Source organism: Amblyomma mixtum, chromosome 9, assembly GCF_055824585.1.
Source record: "Amblyomma mixtum isolate Tamu chromosome 9, ASM5582458v1, whole genome shotgun sequence".
In the NCBI taxonomy this organism is placed as follows: Eukaryota; Metazoa; Arthropoda; class Arachnida; order Ixodida; family Ixodidae; genus Amblyomma; species Amblyomma mixtum.
Window position 1 is genome coordinate 86041777 of NC_143020.1, and position 21663 is coordinate 86063439.

The 21663-nt window shown below is 48.1% G+C and overlaps 1 protein-coding gene across 3 annotated transcripts in view; it reads right to left on the minus strand.

The window, feature by feature from the left end:
* LOC149329977 (uncharacterized) overlaps window positions 1-15720 on the minus strand; it is a 73924-nt gene extending 58204 nt beyond the window's left edge. For 2 of the 3 annotated variants that reach the window (XM_089560696.1, XM_089560694.1), the window contains exons 1-4: window positions 15653-15720; window positions 12097-12927; window positions 11852-11990; window positions 11581-11787 (exon numbers count right to left, since the gene is read on the minus strand). In XM_089560696.1, the coding sequence (XP_089416822.1) occupies window positions 11581-11787; window positions 11852-11990; window positions 12097-12903 (1153 nt within the window). In that variant the 5' untranslated portion in view covers window positions 12904-12927; window positions 15653-15720. Of the gene's footprint in view, window positions 1-1833; window positions 1888-11580; window positions 11788-11851; window positions 11991-12096; window positions 12928-15652 lie in introns of all 3 variants that reach the window. The other variant, XM_089560695.1, reaches the window with a different exon arrangement.
* Between the last annotated feature and the right edge of the window lie 5943 nt (window positions 15721-21663).

Genomic DNA, 21663 nt, shown 5'->3' on the forward strand with positions numbered 1-21663 from the left:
TGAATCTTCAAGCAACTAACGATGAACTAGATTTCGTGAGAGTGGCGCGTGCGTGGTCGGTGAATACCGGTGTTTATGTGACAACGGCATGGTTCGTCGTTAGTAACGGCCTTCCTTGTCGTTGGTTTCTCGTCATTGGTACGCTTTCTTGATAGGGCAGGAGTTTCTGCGAACTTCATACAGCACATTTTGCTGCTGAGCACACTTAACTGATTAGTAACTGACCCGTTGTACTATCTCAATAATGGCTCGTGCTGATATGGCACAGCATTGCTTTGCGTGCTGGCGGACTGCAGGAACGTTAGAATGAACGGATATACGCGAGGTTGCGCTCTGCCGTGCTCCCGCTGTTCAGATAGAACGGCTTGACATTGTTGCATTTATGGTGAGTGTTCATACTAGTATATATTATTCGGTTTCCACCGAATACGCACGTGCGTCGATGGCAAAACTCTTCTAGAACGACAGAGCTGCGTGCACCTGGCAGCAAGCGCGAAATACAGCAGGAACATTCATTTCGAAACAAGCTAGGCGAGAACCTGAGCTTTGTGCTTCCTTGGTGAATGAAGTAATTCGTGCAGCCGTAGGCCAAGCAATGAGTTGGCATTTTCATTCACGCTGCAAAAGCGAGGCAAGGAGCTCACATCATTCGCCGCACTACAGCGAGGGAATGCACGGCCGGCTCATGTTTTTCAACCAAAATCAAATCGCCTATAGAGGGCGCTGGCTGTGTCCTCACTGCTCATGCGCAGAAACTTTTCCGCAAATGGTCAATTCCGCACGCAGTTAAAAGAACATGTAGCCTGCAAGAAATATGATCAATGCCAGTCACCGCCATTGGCCCTTGCACTGGCATTACTGGAACAACGTATGGAGCTTTTAATAAGGAGTGATAATATGTTCCCTCGCTTAACCACGGCTGACACAGTACAAAACCGCCAGATCCCATACCACGATCGCGTACGCTACTCATCGCAAGCATAACACGGCAGGCCTTACTCTGAGGGAACAAAGAAACGACACTGTGGCTGAAATAAACAGGCATTTAATGCTACAGCAACAATGACAGCTAGCAAGATATGCTAAGGAATCAAGGACGTCCAACTGAGCAGCACAGTTACAAGCAAAACATTTGCTAATGCCAGGGCAAGGGAAAAACTCCGAAACAAGAATGGACGAGCTGGTGGGAGAACGTTCCCACCACAAGGCCTCCCTGCACTGGTGGAGAGTGGAGCGCCGCGCCAAAGCGACCGTACGCGACAAATTGCCTAGCCCAAGAGAGTGCTCTCCCACGCGCACACAGCAGTCACACAACCTTTGGCACTCATGTCGCTGCGACGCAGGCACCCTCTCTTGTTAGTTAAGGTACTAACTAGGGAGGGTCACCAGCCGTGGGAAGGTACATGGCAGGAACGCAAACCACAAGGGAATGTGGGGCAAAATGCCCACACACAACTGACACCGTCCTAACTCCACCCATGTGGGCTTAGTCACTACACGAATGGCAGTGAGCTATGCTTAGTACACAGGACAACGCCATTTTTTTCCCTTTATTTGCTGCTCAGGCAATGTCCAAGAGAGGGCCAAGGCTAAAGGCTAATAGCCTGAGGAGGCATCAAACCCTGTACAAGTTTTTGCATCACGGAACAGAACTCACAAGGGTGATTGTTCGAACAAAAGTTCATATTTCAAAGAAAAGAACTTTTTAGACATCGAAGGCAAATATCATCACTCAGCAGAGTTCTGTAAACTGCAGCTACCGTATCCTTCATGCTGCTTTTTGAGAGACCGCCTACAGGAAAGCATACATAGAGAAAAACTGGAGATTCTAACCTGAAGACTTCTGCGATGAAGGTCCCCCATGTTTGCGGTCCCTGGAGTGCAAGCCTGCATGTCAAAACCATATTACATCCATTAAGACACTAGATTACACGTGCAACAGCTCATGTGGTGTTATGTGCATGACACGGTGAAAATCGAATACAATCCCATAAAACAGCTTTTCCAGGTTGTGCAAATTCAGTATGGCAAGCCTGAAAAGTAGCGAGTTCCAAAGGAAATATTCCTGACCTTTAATTCTCCATGGAGATGACTACTGTACTTATGCTCACAAAGCACTGACAACCGCCTACAAATTCATAAACCTATTGAAATCGAGCCAACAGCCATTGCATTGAAGAATGAACTTGCACAATTTCTCGCTTCAAAGGAAGGACAGTACAAATCTGCCTACACAGGCTTAAGAACTAACGATTGTCATTCATGTTTAATGAACCAAAATATTGATACAGCCGTCATTTGTTTATTAAGCCTTCTATGGTCGTTGTACTGCACACAGGAAAAAAACTTTCAAAGCATAACTACTGGTGAAAGCACTCAGGTTACAGCTGCCGATGAATGTTGCCAATATGCCCAACATGATGTTCTGCCAAAACCGTCTACAAGAGTGCAACTAATCGAGTAGAAGCACATCTGAAACTGCACACTATTGTGCTACGAGTAGTTAAAGCACACCATATTTACTCGTGTAGTACCCGCATCTCCAATATTGGGACAAGAAACAAGGAGGTTTTTGGAAAAAGGAAGAAGCTATTGTGACCGAGTTTCACAATACGCTGCTCTGAAAAAGGTTTAAGGTGACCAACTTTTCTAACACCATGGATGGCATGGAAGAAGTCTTTCCCTGCAAACATGATGATGAGGCGAGCTCATCAGAACCAATGAGGAAGAGCTGGTGATGACAATGATGAATTTTTATGATGCAAGAGCTGCTTTGGTCAAAGAGCATAGTGGTATAAGGCGCTTTCATCAACGCAAGGGGGTGGTCCAACACCCATTTCCAGGCATTCCATCCAGCAAAAGCCAGGGAGAAAGGTTGCGTAACGTACCACTGGTGGGTAGCCAGTGGCACAGGGAATCCAGCCCTGCACAACCTACATGCGAGATGCCCACTACAATGACTAGGCCACTATTGCAGGGAGAGTGAATGCAGCAAGAAATAGCGAGTAAAGGTGTGACTTGTCATCAGTTGTTGCATTACTTTGAGCAGAAATCACAGCAACACTACGCTCGTTTTACAGACATTCTTTTGATGCAAAGGAACCAGTCAGGCAAAACTAAAAAAGCAACACAGCAGCTCAGTAAACCTGGTAAAACTGGCGCTGCATCGTGCAATCGTGTATAGCAAAAGAGCACACAGCTTAACAAAAACAGAGGCCAATTTTTTTAAATGGCTTCACATTATAATAAAACAATTTCCAGGTCAATAACAAATCAAAGCTCATACCACCATCATGAAATGAAATTCGTACATAATGAATTCCAGATGTGCAGATATACACTGGGTATTGTTAGAAAACTAAAACAAACTTTGTAACAGTACACTCCACATAACTTAATATAACCTGCTCTTAAAAAGCCCTCAAAACGAAATGGAAGATGTCAAAATGCATGCCAAATGAACACAGCAATGAATATAGTTTCGACAGAGTCAATAATGCTTTGTGCAATAACAAAATGAGGTCAGTCACTGATGAGCAAACAAGGAATCATAGTGTACTCTTCAGCAAAGCCAAAAGGAAACCCAAAAACCAGTAAACAGCATGAAATACAATTGATAATAAAATTCACCACACAATACAGGACAGGTTTATCAGAGCTACAGTCTTCACACAGCGCCAACCAGGAGACAAAGGAAGAGTGTGAAGTGCTGGAGTTACATCGAATTACGTAAGCAAGCATTCGCAGATTCGAGGTCATACAGCACAAGATTCAGATTAAATGTGATGTGTCAAACACAGAGGCATGAAACGCCAAGAGTTCCAACGCATGCAATTTTCATCCTTGATGTTTCTGCTTTGATTGAAAAATGAAAGAATATTGCATGAATGAAAAAAAATCAATACATCCACATAAAAGAAAGTTCACACAAGTACCACCATAAATGCATTTCGTGCTTTCATGCCATGTCACACGACATTTTTCACAGTGCCTATCACCTCAGATGAGATTTGGCTTTGATCTCTGATTAATAGGACAGGGCCTCATTCACCACATTATACACCAAAAATAATGGCATCATTTTCTGCCATTTTGTATTTTTGATTGAGCATAATAGTTTAGAACCAATGGTCCTCCTTTATTAAAGGTGCGCACCAGATGCTTACTTTATTTTTTTTTTCAGTTCTCCGTGTCACAAAGCTACTTGACGAAGTGACATGCGATGTCTTACTGACACCTTGTTTACTGACCCATTGTTTTCTGGAATGCCCCACGGCCATTCGGCATCTGAGTGACCAAATAATGTGATTCTACTGCTACTACTAATTGCCCACCACGAGAGTACACACGTTGCAGGATTCGGTTTGGTTTATGGGGTTTAACGTCCCAAAGCGACTCAGGCTATGAGAGACGCCGTACTGGAGGGCTCCGGAAATTTCGACCACCTGGGGTTCTTTAACGTGCACTGACATCGCATAGTACACGGGCCTCTAGAATTTCGCCTCCATCGAAATTCGACCGCCGTGGCCGGGATCGAACCCGCATCTTTCGTGACAGCAGCCGAGCAACATAACCACTGATCCACCGCGGCGGCGGCAAAAAAAAAGAGGTGCCGTTGTGGAGGGCTCAGGAATAATTTCGACCACCTGGGGATCTTCAACGCGCTCTGAAATTGCACAGCACACAGGCGCTTTTTTGCATTTCGCCTCTAGCAAGACGTGGCCGCCGTGCGGCTGGGTTTAAACCCGGGTACTCGGCTCAGTGCCGAGCAAGCGCACCACTGATCCAGGACTTAAATTCTGCTATTCAAATGTGCCCCATGAGGGAAGTAGTAAACGTTCATCATGTAATCAATTTCAATAACTTTTATTAATACCCTCTCGGGGCACTAAACCACCAATGTTTCTATTTCCTAGTCGCTGCCGGAGCACCCAGCTCAACAGTAGGAAGCTAACTCAGCCTGCTTTTCTTTTATGCGTTACCATTAAAAAAGGGCTACGAACAAAAAAAAACCGTCTGTCGGCTTCTGTACGGCGTCATTGAAAGAGGAGACCAGTGCAGCCCCGCAGATTGTCGATCGGCTCATGTGCCTATTCCGCGGCGTTCGGCCACAGACGGACACGTGTCGCGCGCTCCAAGAATCGCATATTGTCAAACTAAAACTACTGCGTCACTGCTGCATGAATCCCATTGATCACAATTCATTCTTTTAAATTTGGTGGAATTACAATGAAACATGGGATATATTCCATTAGTGTAGCAGGGGGGGGCCAGTGGAGGAAAAGGGAGAGGGGCATACATGCGCATCAGCCCAGGGCCCCCATTTTTCTTAATTCGGCCCTGGCGACGACGAATCGGTGGTGAAGCAAGATTCCCGGCCAAAGCCATCTTTGCCAGAGCCGGCGAGAGGCTCGGTATACTGCAGTTCATACATCGTCGCCTAGCTGGAGAGCATTTAGGAAACATATGGGCCACGTTACGGTGCACCGCAACTAGTATGGGAAATAGAAACGCCGTCCCGTTAAGACCAACGAGGTTTTAGCACTTGGACGCTAAACCATGGCCGGACTAGAGGGGTGACGCGCGCTCTTCCTTACGGCCTGCGCGCCCGGCGAGGGAACAATAGGGTGGATTCTTGACGGCTCGTTGCTCCGCTCGCCGCGTGGGGCGCTGCGACCCAACCCTACCTCTTCTCAGTAGACGCCTTGCCTCCGGCCGGAAAGAACGGACGGACAGGGTTCATCGCACGTGTTTTGCAAATACCGCAAACGTTTACCGGACACCAGTGCACGTATTCGCTGCTGCCACGTTCTACCAAGTAAGTATAGTGGTTTTGGGACTTATTTTGTTTGATTTTCTCGACCCATTGCTGATTGTGTCGTTAAATTTTTCAGGGTGTTTCGTGTTAAGTTGGTGCACGTGGGCTGATCGGCATCCACATGGTGTACTGCTGCGTGCCATTCTGCCGTTCGCGCTCTGGGAAATGCCCAGGCGTGTCATTTCATCAGTTTTCAAGTGACGGAGAGTTGTGCGCCAAATGGCAAAGAAACATTGCAAGGAAGGATTTTACGATCAACGATAAGTCGCCGTCTACGGTCGTGTGTAGCCAGCATTTTCTATCGACCGACTACACTCCAGAGTGCCGCATCAAGAAACTTTTGCCTGGTGCTGTCCCCACCGTTTTCGAAGGCTATCCGACCTACCTGGCGCCTCCCGCGAAAAAGCCCCGCAAAGAACCTACTGCTCGGGATGTTCCTGCGCCCAAACAAACCAAACGGAAAGCTGAGCAGCTTGAATCGCTGCCTGTGGAATGCAATCTGCCGGACTGCCTCACCGAACGCACTCAAAGCATCAGTACGCAAACCACAACCAACGATGGCCAGCGAGCAAGCCGGTACATTTCTATGATTTCAAAGCTTCGCTCTCAAATTTCATATCACCGTTCCAAGAGCCAGAAGTTGGTGGAAAAACTCGCGATGGAAGAACGACGCACTGCATTCTATCGCAAAAGCAAACATCATGCTTCGGTCAGAAGAATCGTGGCGGACTCCCAGAATGGAGAAAAAAAGGCGGTATTCCTGCTGCACCAAATAGAGCGATACGGAAAGCAACATCAGACGTATCCTGAAGAAGTTATTCGAGAATGCATCATACGGCGATTTCTCTCACCGAAGGGCTACGATCATGCTCGAAAGTCAAGGCTGCTGAATTTGCCAGCAAAATGCACCCTCAAGAAATACATGGGCCCAAGTCCGACCACATCCGGAATGAGTGCTGCTATGCGAGCAAGACTTGTTCATGAGGCGTCACTTCTGAGCAGCAGGCAGCATATGGCATCATTAATCATTGATGAAGCCAGCATAAAGCCAAAGTGCATCTATGATCGCAAAGGAGATGCCGTGTTCGGTCTTAAGGACAGACCCGACTGTAGCACGTCGAGCACGCAGGGAATTTTAGCGAACAGGGTACTGTGCTTTGTTCTGTGTGGCACCAACAGCCAATATAAAATACCCTGCTCTTATTACTTTACGAAGCAGCTGAGTGGAAAAGACCTTTACCAATGGACGAAGGAAGTGATTGTCGCGGTCGAGTCGTGCGGATTTGTCGTAGTTCGCATTGTGACCGATAACTACTCGGCGAACACCACAATGTTTAAGCACATGGGTAATGGCTGTTTGCGTACGGTTGTGACACATCCGCATGACCCCGAGCGGGTCATCTTCCTTAGCTTTGACCCATGTCACGTCATAAAAAATATCCGCAGTCAGTTCCTCGAAAGGCAGCTCATGGATGGCTGTGATGTTATTACTGGTACATACGTTCAGAAGCTTTAAGAGTATCAGAAGCTGATGACTGTGAAACTCGCTCGGATCCTAACACGGAAACATGTGTATCCTTCGAACCTGGAGAAGCAAAACGTGCTGCATGCTATTCAAGTGTTCTCACCGCAGGTTTGTGCGGCGCTACAGCATCTGCAGGAGAATAGCCGTGGAGATAGGGTCCTGAGTGATTTTAAAGAAGCAAGTGCCACCATTAGTTTTATCAAAACGATAAAGGAATGGTTTGATATACATGATACTTCCTATGCAGGAAGTGGCTATACAAGGCGCCGATCTGTAATACGTACGATCATCGTCTGCTGTGGCTAGAAAACGAGTTCAGTGTATACATAAGGAATGTGCAGTCATGTTCAATCGCTTCAGGCAACGGCGCACTCACAGAAGAGACATTTCAAGCCTTGCTTTTCACAACGCAGTCCACTGTGGAAACGGCACGCTTCTTGCTGCAAAAAGGCGTCAGTTATGTGCTGACGAAGAAATTAAATAGTGATCCAATTGAGGCACTTTTTGGAAGAATCCGACAAATGTGCGGCAGCAACGATCAACTGGATGCCAGGGCCGTTACGGCTGCCCTTGATCGGATTGTGAAGGCCAAGTCATTAAGCCCAAACGAAACCGAGACGCCTGGTACTGATGCTGAACAAGTGGCTGCCACACTCTCTGAAAAGTTTCACGATGAGTTGGAAGACCTAAGCAAATGTCAAGCCTCTACACCAAGGTCGGTGACTTACTCGGGCTTGTCATACGTTGGCGGCTACATTGCTAAGTTAATAACAGATTTTGGTTGCGGATCCTGTGAAATGCTAGTTACAACGTGCAAAAAAGATGATCCTCTGTATGCACTGTTGCAAGGCCAAGACAGGAGCGGGCTATGCTACCCAAAGCCAGAGTTTCTTGCACTCTTAAACAATGTAGTGAATTTTTTTGCGCGCGCGGCAAACGACTTGCCAAGAACGAATACGCTTGAAGTTCTTCAACTACTCGTCGAGCCTCAGCTCGAACGCGCGTCAGTACTAAGCTGCCCAGAGTGTGTTGACGACAGCCACGCAAAGCGATCAGCGACTTTAATTGCCGAAAAATTCATGCGAATACTGCTCATCAACAACGCAAAAAAAATCACCGACGCACAAGACAAGCCCTCCAAATATGTGCACAAGCCGTCCAGGAAGCTCATCAGACTATGACCTTGACACATATGAACTCAGGATCTCTGGAAAAAAAATATCCCACTACGAACTGCTTGTTTACGCAGTAATGCCTCTTCTGAGTGATTATATTTAATCGAAATTTGTACCAGACTTTGCTGAAATCAATGTTTGAAATACAGCAGACATTGCTCAATAAAGAGTATACCGAAGAGTAATTCGCATCATTTGCTTTGAAGTGCTTCTTCCAAATTTTCATAATTTAATGCTTTTCGGCCGTATGAATTCCGGGACAAGGGGCGAGAGAATCGCCCATTATCAGGAGGCCCATGATAAAGGGAATGTAAGCTAGTGCAAAGAGATATCACCTGTGTTGCGGTCTCCACAAACGCGGGGGCTGTCTGGTTCAGTCAGCCGAACTGGGCGCGCGCGCGCGCATCGAGGCACCCTATACTCCGTTTCATACATCAGGTGCAACGCTGTCAAAGCTAGCGCTCTTTTTTGCGCAGCCTGCATCCGTGACAGAAAATAGTGCGTTGCTTGTGGTGAGCGAAAAATAAATGCATTGCCGACAGGCTTCGAGGGTAATACATTTGTCATCAGCGTCACAAAAAACGATGATATTGCGAGCGAATCGGTCGAGATCTGTGATTTTGTATTTTGCGTGTGTAGTCTTTTTCCATTTCACGTTTTCGCGGTCCCCGCTGGCCGCCGTGTTTACTCTTTGTCTGCCTTCCTTTTACTTTTGAGAAAATGGCGTCCAGCTCAGCGGCGTGACGACAATTTGGACCAATCTGAAACGCGGACAAATACGCCTTGCTCGTCGGTAAATTGGTTTTTGAGGAAAGGAAATGTATCTGTCATATCTCGGTGGACACCTAAACCTCGCCGTAACGGGAAGGGAGGAACATAGAGCGACGCGTTAGACCGCACGGCCACAAAACAGCGCGGAGGGATACACCTTTGTTTTTTTCTGCGGACTACTTCCGTAGCCTTCACCGCGTTGCACATGTATGAAACTGAGTATAGGGAGGGTTGGCTAACAGCGCCACGAACTGGCGGCGGTGAAAGGTGAGAACTAGCCCCGAAGCGCAGGCCGTAAGAAAGAGCGCGCGCGTCAGCCCTCTAGCCCGGCCATGGCTAAACCAGCGAAAAAATCGCGCCTGTGCTGCCCATGGAGACCGCACCGTTTTTTCGAGCCCATGCGCCGATTCAGTGAGGCAAATTTCACGTTACAGGGAATTACACCCACAAGAACCCAACACCTACCCGCATATCACCGACGTCCCTCATGCTAGCCCATGCATGAGGACTCCTCACCTAGGATGGATGCGTAACTATTCGCTCACCGCCGACGTCTAACCGTAGCTTTCACCACCTCATTGCTCACTCCTTTTGTTTCCACGAGCCAGAGTCGAATTCGAACGAAAGAGCGCACCAGAAACCAGAATGCCTACACTTCGACAGCCATTACCACTGCAAATTCCACACCATTCGGGACTTTACCAGACCACTGGCAGTCCTCCAAACGCAAAGCACAGCAACTAGACAAGTCTATAGAAATAGATCTTTAATTATTACACTTTTATTTCGCGAAGGTAGATCCGATCTTTACCAGGTTCACCTTTGCCCGGCTGGAGTCCAGGGGGAGGGTGCACCTGCGAAGAACGCACGCACAGCGAACCCACCCAGGCCAACTCGAAGACAGTTTTATCTAATCACTGCAACAAAGTTGGAACTCGCAATGACTAGCGAAGCTGCCATTTAATTTAGTTCCGAACCCATTTCCCAGTGTAGCAATACGTATCGCGACGAGCAAATTGTGTACAATGTTCGGTGTAACAGCACAACTTTCACTCACCCATTATCAAACCACACACATACTTCCAATCGCCCATCCTCGCAAACAGTTTTCTTTGAACACTTGTCGCCCCGTATCAATGTCGAGAAAGAAAAACTAGACACCAGAACCAAACCAGCAATTTACTTCATTTCGGTACACAGATACAAAGCATCGCTACAGTGACAACGCAAAGCGAAACCCCTAAGGCCCTGACAAGTTACGTCAAAGGGAGGGAAAAGAGCGGGACGGGGCTAAGAAGTGACTTACCATCCAGAGCTGACATTCCATTGCCGGTAGAAGCTTGCAGCAAGTCGGAACGAAAAACCGCAATGGCACGAGACGCGAAAAAAAGCGCGTGATGACTGCAGGCTGGATGTCATCCTCGCAGTGGCCAGGCAGGACGAGGTGGTATGAAGATCTTCCGAAGGTCCAAAAAATCCCCAATCCACTTGGAAACTCGCACCGCGAAAGCGCCGAAGATAAAAATGACACAAGAAACGGGACAAATGACTGGGCGTCTTCTGAGAACCCTCCGGGGTACTTCATTTCGGTACACAGATACAAAGCATCGCTACAGTGACAACGCAAAGCGAAACCCCTAAGGCCCTGACAAGTTACGTCAAAGGGAGGGAAAAGAGCGGGACGGGGCTAAGAAGTGACTTACCATCCAGAGCTGACATTCCATTGCCGGTAGAAGCTTGCAGCAAGTCGGAACGAAAAACCGCAATGGCACGAGACGCGAAAAAAAGCGCGTGATGACTGCAGGCTGGATGTCATCCTCGCAGTGGCCAGGCAGGACGAGGTGGTATGAAGATCTTCCGAAGGTCCAAAAAATCCCCAATCCACTTGGAAACTCGCACCGCGAAAGCGCCGAAGATAAAAATGACACAAGAAACGGGACAAATGACTGGGCGTCTTCTGAGAACCCTCCGGGGTCGAGGCAGCGAGGGAAGATGATTTTACTTGGTCGATTGTACAAAGCAGGGCGATACAGAGAATACAGCACAGCTCTTACATAACCCTGACAAGTTAACCATTAACGCATTGAACGGTGGCCTCAAGGTGGAGACCAAATCTCCATGTAACAAGCCTGAATGGCAGAACCAGAGACCAGCGTTGGAATAGAGCCCGATACAACCGTAGCACCCGCACTAACCCGGCGTTGCAGCCGAAGCTGAACCCCGAGCACGACGGGGGCTAGGGCTGTCGTGGGGCAAGAGAAGGGGATAGAAGAGAGGACGGGGTAACGTACCATGAGACGGCGTTGACTGCTGCTGCTTGTCCGGATGATAATTGGACGGGCCGGCGATGGCAGGAACACCAGAAGTGTCCGTGTACATCACCATGGCGCCAGATGCGCCGTCCCCGGACGACGCAGCGGCAGGAGGGGCGGTAACGACAGGCGCTATCGCCTGCTCGACATAGGGCATTAAACTAGAAGGCGACGGCTTGATATCCACTGAAAACAGAACAGCAAAGGTGGCTTAGGCTTCATGACTGAACACACACGTATTACAACATACCTTGACTCGAGATGTCTGAAGGCAATGAGGCTTGAACAGGAACAAGTGCTGAGTTGTCTGCTGATGTGGACCCTGTGTGATGTGACTCGTTCCCTAGTGCTTGCGATGATGAGGCGACGTCCGCGAACAGAGGTTCCTCCTACGAAAGGGCAAGCAACCATAAGCACTAGAAATAAAAACACGGAACTTTACGGAGTCCACCGCACAGACTCTTAAAAGGAGCACAACAGCAAGGGAGCACCTACGTTCTCCGTCGACATAGACTGTTCCATAAGGTTCGAAGGCTCCACCTCAAAGTCTGCATCGTCGCCCTCCCCCACGTCGTCACCAACAGAGTCCTGGGTATGCTGCGAGGTGGTCATAGAGTTTGTGGCCTTGGCGCTGGAACCGAGAAGTGCGTCTGAAGGCACGGCCGTAGAAGACACCGCCACAGTGGAAGAAGTCCGACTCGAAGGAGACTCGGCCGGAAGGGCGGGCACGCGGTCGCTAGACAAACTACCGTCCTCAATAATTTCGGGACTCTCCGGCCCCTTGATGCGCGTTGCCGGCGGCGCATCTTCGGAGTCGCTGGATGACCGCCGCCGCGGTCGGCCTCTTTTACGTTTACTACTTAGCGGCGGAGATTCGGCACGAGGAGTGCCCACAGGTTTAGCGTCCGCACCGTCTACACTCACGAGCGCGCCTTGCTTGTTCTCACCGGTGACTTCAGCAAGACCTTTCACCTTCAACGTTTCCGCGGTCTTGAGTAACGCGGTCAGCTGGTCTTGCGATACGTTGACCTCGCCGCGGTACATGAACTCGACAATAGCTTTCACGTCCATGTAGCGCATGTCCTTCATTATCACAATGGGGTGCTGGCTGGGGTTCTCGACGAACAGCGTTTGAAAGAAAGGGCTGCAAGCGGACAGGACAATCCTGTGAGCTTTCAGAGATAAACCCTCGCACGCTAGGGTCACATCCACCAACGCTTCGTTTGATAACAGCTGCTCGAACACGGCCAGCATGTTCGACTGGTGGTACTTCCACTTTAGGCAGAACTGTTGAGACCCCATCTCGGCTCGTGGTCGTCGCCGCGGCTGCAAAAAAAAAAAAAGTCACTGCAAATTCGCGAACGCATTGGAAGTAAACAGAATCCAACATGTTGAAAAAATGGCTGCATAAGTGCGCGCTTGCTTGCTTTCTTTCAGTTTCGTATTTCGCCCATCATTGAAACTTCTAAAACAAAGCAGCGCTCGCGGTCGCGCCCGAGGCGCCTGCCGCCAAATGCGCCTGCGTCTAGGCAGCCAAGAACGATTATTAGCGGCTCTGTTATTCCGGAACACGCGTCTGTACAGGCGCGCGCGCACGCGCACACACATTTTGCTCCGGACGCAGCAAGGCTGTAGCAGCATTGGAAACATTGGACTGACAATTTTGTAAACAAGACTGACGTAAACAAGTTCAAACGCGCTGCGTAGAAGCGGACGACTTTTCACCACTCCCTCCGCCTTTCCTCTCGGGCCCGCGGTTAGGAAAAAGAAAAGTAAAAAAAAAAACAAATGCGAGCGAAAGGACTTTACGTAATTGCAGTGTGTGGAGTGTCATTTACAGGCTGGGACGGAGCGGTGGGACCGTGGCCCCCGCGATAGAGCAAAGAGCAGCGGCGCGCCGCCGGAGCCGATCACGGAGGCCACGGAGAAACAAAGTTGATATTGGTTTTTCTCGTCAGATGGCTCAAGCGTATCACATCACGAAAAAGTGCTCGTTCACAAAGCTGTGTTTAGTCGCGAACAGTGTATTCGTTCTGACTCGGAAAATCAGGCCGTCGAGCATGGATGGGGGAGAAAAAAACGCAGCACGCGACTACGCGCGGCAAGAGCGAACGCTTATTTTCGTCGCTAGACGGCACAAGCGACCCACGTCGCGGTAGATCTGTGGAAACAATTGAACACCTCATAATCAAATGATGGTATCCATCCGGATGTCGATGCAGGCACAGTCACTCTTTCTGAGGCCCTAGGGTTTAAAGACAACAATGGTCATGTAAATAAATCTGCAGTGGAAGTCAGCAAAAAGCGATTGGAGGATTGGTGGCTGAAAAGCAGAGATGTGGCATAAGGTTAGAATTGTAGGAAGCCGTAGGCAAAGGTGATGGAGAATCTTAATGAAAATTGCCAACACAGTAAACAAAAAAAAATAATAAAGAAAGAAAAGCTGAGCATGGTGGCAATTTCCACCACCCCGTTTCAAAGGGGACGCTCCTATCCATCCATCCATCCGCGCGTGTACAAACCTCCGGTCGGCGAACACGACGTCGTGCGTATACAATCACTCAAAAGAGTACCACAACGCAACCTGAGACCTGTCCTACACAGCCTATGTAGCTACTGAAGTCGTTAACAAAGAAAAAAAACCAAACGAGCACTGCTTGAACATTAAGAAATCAGCCACATGCCAATAAGTGACAACTCAAAATCTCGTCGTTAACAAAGAAAAATGGCAATTTCCTCACTGGCGTCCCAGAACCCTCCTCGCAGCGCCGCCTCTCCTCCTCCGCTCTTTTCTCCCTTCTCCTCTTTTTTTCTTTCACGGCTGTTGGGCTCTTCGGTCTATTCCTCCGGCGAGTCTGCCTCCGCGCACCGCCGCCGCGAATCTGCGCTTCTTCTGAACCGCGGCCAGGTCAGCGCGCCTCTCAATGTGCTGACGCATGAACACGTAGGTGGTGGTGGAAACGTTTATTGCCAATGATGTAAATCGTAGGGGGCGCCTGGTTTGCATGATTACGAGAATTGGTCTGGGTATCGGGCATGCAGCAGTATTGGGTATTGAGCAGTCCGGGTTTGTAGTTGTCGCCAATGTGCAGCCTGCGCTATGGTGAGGAACGGAGCGGGGGGTGCGTATTCCCTTCTTTTGTCTCGGTAATACGAGAGAATATCACGGAAGGAGACCAGGTAGTGCGCGGGCCGCGGGCGAACGGACCGTGTGAATCGCCCTTTAACGCCATTTTAAGTACATGCGCAGTCGCCTTCTTTGCGCGAGGAACGTGCCGGCCACACAAATGGCTCGAAGGGCAACGCGAAAATCGCGAGCCGGCCGCCCTAGAAGCTCGCCAGGAGCAGAACATCTGTGAAAGACAATACGAGCAGAATCGCTTTATTAATGCGAAAGCCTTTAATGCCTCATACTGTCGTGAGCAGGGAATGCACTACCTGGTCTCCTTCCGTGATATTCTCTCGTATTACCGAGACAAAAGAAGGGAATACGCACCCCCCGCTCCGTCCCTCACCATAGCGCAGGCTGCACATTGGCGACAACTACAAACCCGGACTGCTCAATACCCAATACTGCTGCATGCCCGATACCCAGACCAATGCTCGTAATCATGCAAACTTTTGCGGCAAACCAGGCGCCCCCTACGATTTACATCATTGGCAATAAACGTTTCCACCACCACCTACGTGTTCATGCGTCAGCACATTGAGAGGCGCGCTGACCAGGTCCAGAAGACGCGCAGATTCGCGGCGGCGGTGCGCGGAGGCACTCTCGCCGGAGGAATAGACCGAAGAGCGCAACAGCCGTGAAAGAAAAAAAGAGGAGAAGGGAGAAAAGAGCGGAGGAGGAGAGGCGGCGCTGCGAGGAGGGTTCTGGGACGCCAGTGAGGAAATTGCCAGAAAAATATCCGACTAGCACTGAACATTCAGAGGTCAGCCACAAGCCAATATTTGTCAGAATTCCTAAATCTCCCTCGTATTAACGTATTACACCAGTCCTAAGTTAACGGCCCTCTCCAATGTAAGTACTGTCACACAGTAGTATACATACCTATACAGGACTAGTCATTCACGTTGCAGCGGCTCACCGCAGGCACGGCCGTCCTACTCGCGTCCTCGCTCGTCTCTCACTGACGGCCGCAACGAACATCGTCCCGCACTGACGAAAACGAAGCCACGGGGTCTCCCACTGTGCGGCCAAGCGCCAATAGAAAGCCGCCGTTCGTTTCCCGCGCTTTGTCAACCAATGGCAGCGCACAACGTCGACGCAGGCGCCGGGCGCTGAGATGGGGAGGGAGGAGGAACGGATGAGCGAGAAGCAAGGGAAAATGGCCGACGAGGCAGCCGTTGGTCGAATTTTCAAACATGGCGGACGCGGCATGACAAAAAAAAAAAGCGAGCAATATTTAGATAAAGTGACAAGCTAAATTAGCCATCTGTGGATGACTGAATCCCAGACGTTACGGCAATGTCATGTACGAGGCATCTTATTAATCAACAGAGGGCGGAGGGCACCGTTCGTTGGTATTAGTGGAAGTGGCCCAAAATAGAGGCGATTTCCGTTGGCGGTAGTCCGGCAGGCAGGGAGAAGACGAGGCGCCATGTTGGAAATTCGTTCATTATCCAGTGCACTCAACAGGGCCGTTGGGAAGGCTGATTCTCGCATTTTATCGCTTTTAATACGTTTTATATGGTTACTTCAAACTGTTGGTGCTCTCTTCTGATACTCCGAATGACATAAACATGAATGACATGAATTTTGACCAATTTCTTTTTGTTCGTATTAACAGCGCGGAATTTTGCTCGAATAAGCACAAATGCGTTCTCACAACCTCGCTTCTCTGCTTTGAGCAGCACAAGCAATTAAATAGCTCTCTGCTGTGCAATTAATTCTTGCCACAAAATTATCTGGTTATTTTGTCGTCCAAACAAACGACCGATTACACAAGCGCTTTCGTTGAAATTACTGCCTTGAGCAGGTTTTACAATGCGCGTTCTCAGAAAAAGCTGCTTACCAGCACGAAATTTCGAGTGGACGCATGACCCGTGCCAGTTCGCAGACAGCCGCAGATGTATGCATGTTGTTTATTTTATCATTCTGAGAAATTTTCCTGTGATACAAATGTTTGCTTTGTAATGACTTCGGTGTATGCATAATGGTCGTAGTACGCTAACTCAGACACATATTTGCTCGAGACGTGTATTTTTTTTATTTTTTCACGTTACTGCAAGCTTTTTGGTTAGCGGGCCGCAATATGCCTTCTGAGGGGATTCTAGCACGTTTTGTTTTTTCACAGATGCAGAAAGCGTTACGACAGCAGATAACAACGGCAGGAGTCAAGGAGGATTTGTGCTGAATTAACCCCCGATTCTAACGCAACTCCTTCGCGCTAACTAAAAATTGGTTCTGTGGCTCTTTGTTCTGTCGCAGAATGTGCATCTCTTTATTTTTGTAGGATTCTTCTGTTGCAGTGGTTTTTACGCTTCCAGTCGACGTTTTTACAGCTGGGAGAAAACACGGAATGGAGCAAGGCGTCAACGTTTCTATCTCGCCGGAGCAGTTTAGAAGAGCAAGGTTCCGGGCTAGTTGGTAATGCTTTTAAAGAAAGAACAGCGCGAAGGTACACGGACATACGAAGAAATATGACACACACACGAGCACTCGTGTGTGTGTCGTTTTTTCGTATGTACGTGTTTCTTCGCGCTGTTCTTTCTTTAAACGGAGCAGTTTGTGTCCCGTTTCCCGGCCTACCGGCTCATTCATCGTATCATGTTGTGTGGATGACGACAGACGCTGTTGTTGTTGTGACTGAGAGAAGGATGAAAAGGAAATTGCACGGGCCTGCTACTGGCTCGAGCCAAGCCACCACCGCTGTCACATGCAGATAGAGGAGAGTTAAAAGATCAGAGGAAGGAGAGGAAAGGAAAGACGCGCGTCGCAGCAACAACTGCGTCCGCCGGAGCGGACGCTGCTAAAAAAACAGATAAGCGGCCGAAGCCGCGCTCGCCGAAGCGAGAACAACACACGCAGCTGCAATGAGTGCCTTTGTATTCTGCGATATGCGTGATAGTGCGTTCTGTACTTTTAAATCCGTAAAAGTCGGTCGCATGGTTCGCTTATAAAAAAAATAACATCAGGGCACTGAGTCACAAGCGCAGTATTTTATTTCGTGCACAGGTTCACACGGATTTGCATAAACTGGCATGAATAGCAAGCCGACAAATTCGCATGCCGCTAATGAAGATTTGCGCGAGTGTCATGCCTAGCCAAGCACTAACAAATGTAAATGAATGTGCTTAAACTGTTAGCTGCAATTTTTGCAACGACAGTTGGAACTGTTAGGCCGCCGCGGTGGCTCAGTGGCTGGTGCTCGGCTGCTGGCCCGGAAGACGCGGGTTCGATCCCGGCCGCGGCGGCTGAATTTCTTTAGAGGAGAAATTCTAGGCCCATGTACTGTGCGATGTCAGTGCACGTTAAAGAACCCCAGGTGGTCGAAATTTCCGGAGCCCTCCACTACGGCGTCTCTCATAGCCTTAGTCGCTTTGGGACGTTAAACCCCATAAACCAAACCAGTTGGAACTGTTGCAATATAACTGCTCAGTTTTTATATATATTGTCAACACTGCATAAGCATGCCGCTAATGAAGATTTCCACGAGTGTCATGCCTAGCCAAGCACTAACAAATGTAAATGCATAACTCTTAGCTGCAATGTTTGCAATGACAGTTTGAACTGCTCAGTTTTAATATATATTGTCAACACTGCATAATTTGCATCACAGACACATTTGTAACACTGTCATATAAAAAGCATAAAACATATCCTCTGTAAAGCTGACCGTCAGCCAGCATACACAACTATAAAAACACAAAGCCTGCAGAAAGTGTACACAAAGGTGCATTTTTTGTTAGCAGTTTTGCACCAACTGCACACTTTGCTCTGTGTGACATTTCAGCCAGCACATGCAGTGTATCCCTGAATTGCACAGAACTGAAGGTTTGATGTACTGGAATTATCATGTGAGTTTCAAAATCTCTCTTAAAGTCCATGTTGTAAACCACCTGTATGATCACAAAGTGCCAATTATCAAAATTTGTAAATGATGTGGTGCCTCTTAAAAATATGCATAGTGCTCTTGAAAAGTAGCAAAGGCTACAGTAATGACTGCACAACCAAGCAAGTGCATCCAAGTGCATCCAAGCAAGTGCACGCTGCCAGATTAGCTATTGGCTAATCGCACTGGCAACTTCCGGGCGACGAGCGAAATTTTCTGTGAGTGCAGATCCGAGCGACACGACAAGCGACACGGCATTCCGCTACAGCAAGAGGCAGTGCATAACACTCTGCAGCAAAGATGTATGCATTCTGAGATAGCCGTACCTCTCTTTCCCAGTTGTTTTGTACTACGGCACTTCCAAAGTAGCATGCTGATTTTGAACCATTGGTATAAAATGCTGAGTGTTCATCATATTTTTCATTTCCTAAATATTCTTGTAATATATGTTCATTCTCTGTTTATTTTTTCTAAAAATGTTTTAATGTGTGGTAATGTCAAGTATGTAGAAGACAGCATTATGGCCTGTGTTCTTTAAAAAGAAACTCTGAATATCGGCACTAATCTGGATTTTCTGTGAGTGATTAAAATCTGGTGCCTCCTGCAAGCACAGTTTAACCCAGAAAGGCTGTCCGAGCAGCCAAAGCAATGGGTTGCGCCCCACTGCCAGTTGGAAAAGCAAGCGATTTGTTGGCTCGGTAGGTGGACAAGTTGTGCAGTTTTTCAAAGATGCCATTTAGTTTTCTTGCTAAAATTAAAGCCAAAGAGCCATCACTCCTCCAACTAAAAAATGACAAAAATGCTACAGCAACTTTCAAAACAGACGCACAACTTGAACCAGCCACCAAGTAAGAATTTCGGTTGCCTCTTCGTCTGGCAGGTGAGGCAGCCTCTCTGATCAGATGCTTGGCTCGCATCTGCAAAAACTACTCGCAGCCAACAAGAGTTTCTCCTTAATTACAGAAACTGCAGGCAAGCAGCAATGAATGGTTATTTCTCAACGAACATAGACCATAATTTTCTACCTCGCAAGCGATGTTTGCTCATGATCTTGCATACAGAAATTTTTCAATCCAGCATACAGAAGTCTGTAGATGCCAACATCAGCTGCATATGTGATAAATAGGAGTTTGTTACAATTTACCAGTTATTTTGGCTCTGATGCATTGCAGTAATGCATCAAAGAAACATTCCAAGTAAATGTTATTCATGGTATTGATCATCATTCTATAAGAAAAACTCAGCATTGCTGTGCAGTTTTTGTCCTCTTTTTAATTTACAATAGGATATGTTTGGAAGATCACACGGCACTGTGCAGGAACACAATTACCAGCAGTAAACACACAAAAAACTGCCAACGGTCTAATAAACTTACGCATTCATCTTTGACTTAGCTTGCGAGATAGCTAAATCTAGCAGACTGCCAGGCACTTTTGCAGACTGCTAGGCAAAAGAGGGATGAGTGAAACACTGTACCTAAGGTAAGGCACGCTAATTGGCACGTGGCACTTGAGAGAAAGAGGAGAGGGAAGAAAAGGGAGTGCAGTGGTATTTATGAGAGGTGGAGAATACGACGGCGGAACTGAATATGAGGCAGAAGAAGAAAAAAATGAAGTGAATGTATAAAAGGAGGGGTGGTGACGTCGACAGGAGGAGGAACTTCATAGGTTCAGACGTAAGCACAAGGCCGTCAGCTGCTGCAAGAGGTGTTCGATCCTGAGCCTACTGACCAGGAATGGTCCTCACCGGCTGATGCCCAGTCCCGTGGATCATGATGCTGACCCAGTCTTTGTAACACGGGCCCTGTGTCAATGCCTCAGGAACAATGACCCAGCCAACACCTGGTGTTTCCTCCCAGACCTCGTCACCGGTACAAGGACGCTCCAGCGCCAACATCTAGCTAAGGTGACGTGGCCGCACCGACTCCCTTCACCTGATCCTCTTCAACACTACTCTCTTGAAACAGCGGCATCTCTTGAAACAAGGTACCACCTGGGTTTTTGTCTGTACTCCGTCTCCGAGATAGCACGCTAACCACCCGCATTTGGTAGCAAGCCTGTATGAGTGTGACTTTGTGGTTTACGCATGACGACCATCAGTGTGGTAGGACTGCGGTGTTTTCTGTAGCATTATCTTAGTGTAGGTGTAGTGCGCTTTTTGTTTGTTTTTCAGTCAAGTATAAAGCATGGAGTCTTGAGTTTAACTTTCGAAGACTTTTTTCTGCGTTGTAGGCCTGCACGCACATAGAGCACTTACCATTCAACATCGCAGGCACATTTTTGTACGACAGCGTACTCGGTGGCACTGGCGATCGAACCCCGCACCACCCACATGCGAGGTGGATGCTCAAAGGACTACGCCACCACTGCGGTTAGTCATGAGTGACAAAATGAGTGACAAACTGAAATCCATTAAGTGACACATAAGTGGCCACTAAATAATAGCATGAAGGGTAGTAAACTCCTCATAATTCGAATTTCAAGGGACCAAAAGAAATGCCTGAGTTATCTGCATGTCGAAGCATGAAATGCCATCCCCGCCCTCAAAAAAATAAACAAACACTGCCAATAATGCCGTGACAGGTTAAGAGGAGGCTCCATTGCCCAAACAACAAACATGTAATGAGCGAGCAGCTTCAGCGTGCCGGAAGAAAAAAGTGGACTTAAACGAGAGGAACACAAGTTTGCTTCGGAATGGTAACACTACTTATATATGTATAAAAAAAAGATATGGCCCTTGACAAGCCAGTTGCAACGCTGCCACAGGCTAGCAGTTAAGCTCAGAAACAGAATCTACATGTCTAGGTGATTTCTTGGGCTAGCAGCAATGACCCTTCTATCGTCGGCATTACTTATTTCAATGTAGGCACATCAGATGTGCATGGACTACAATGCGCAATGCAATAGGTGGAATTTTTACACTATCACTTGCACTGCCAGTGACACCTCCTCTCCCCCCCGCCCCCCCCCCCCCTCCTGTCCAATTGGAACCCCATGCGAAAGTCAGC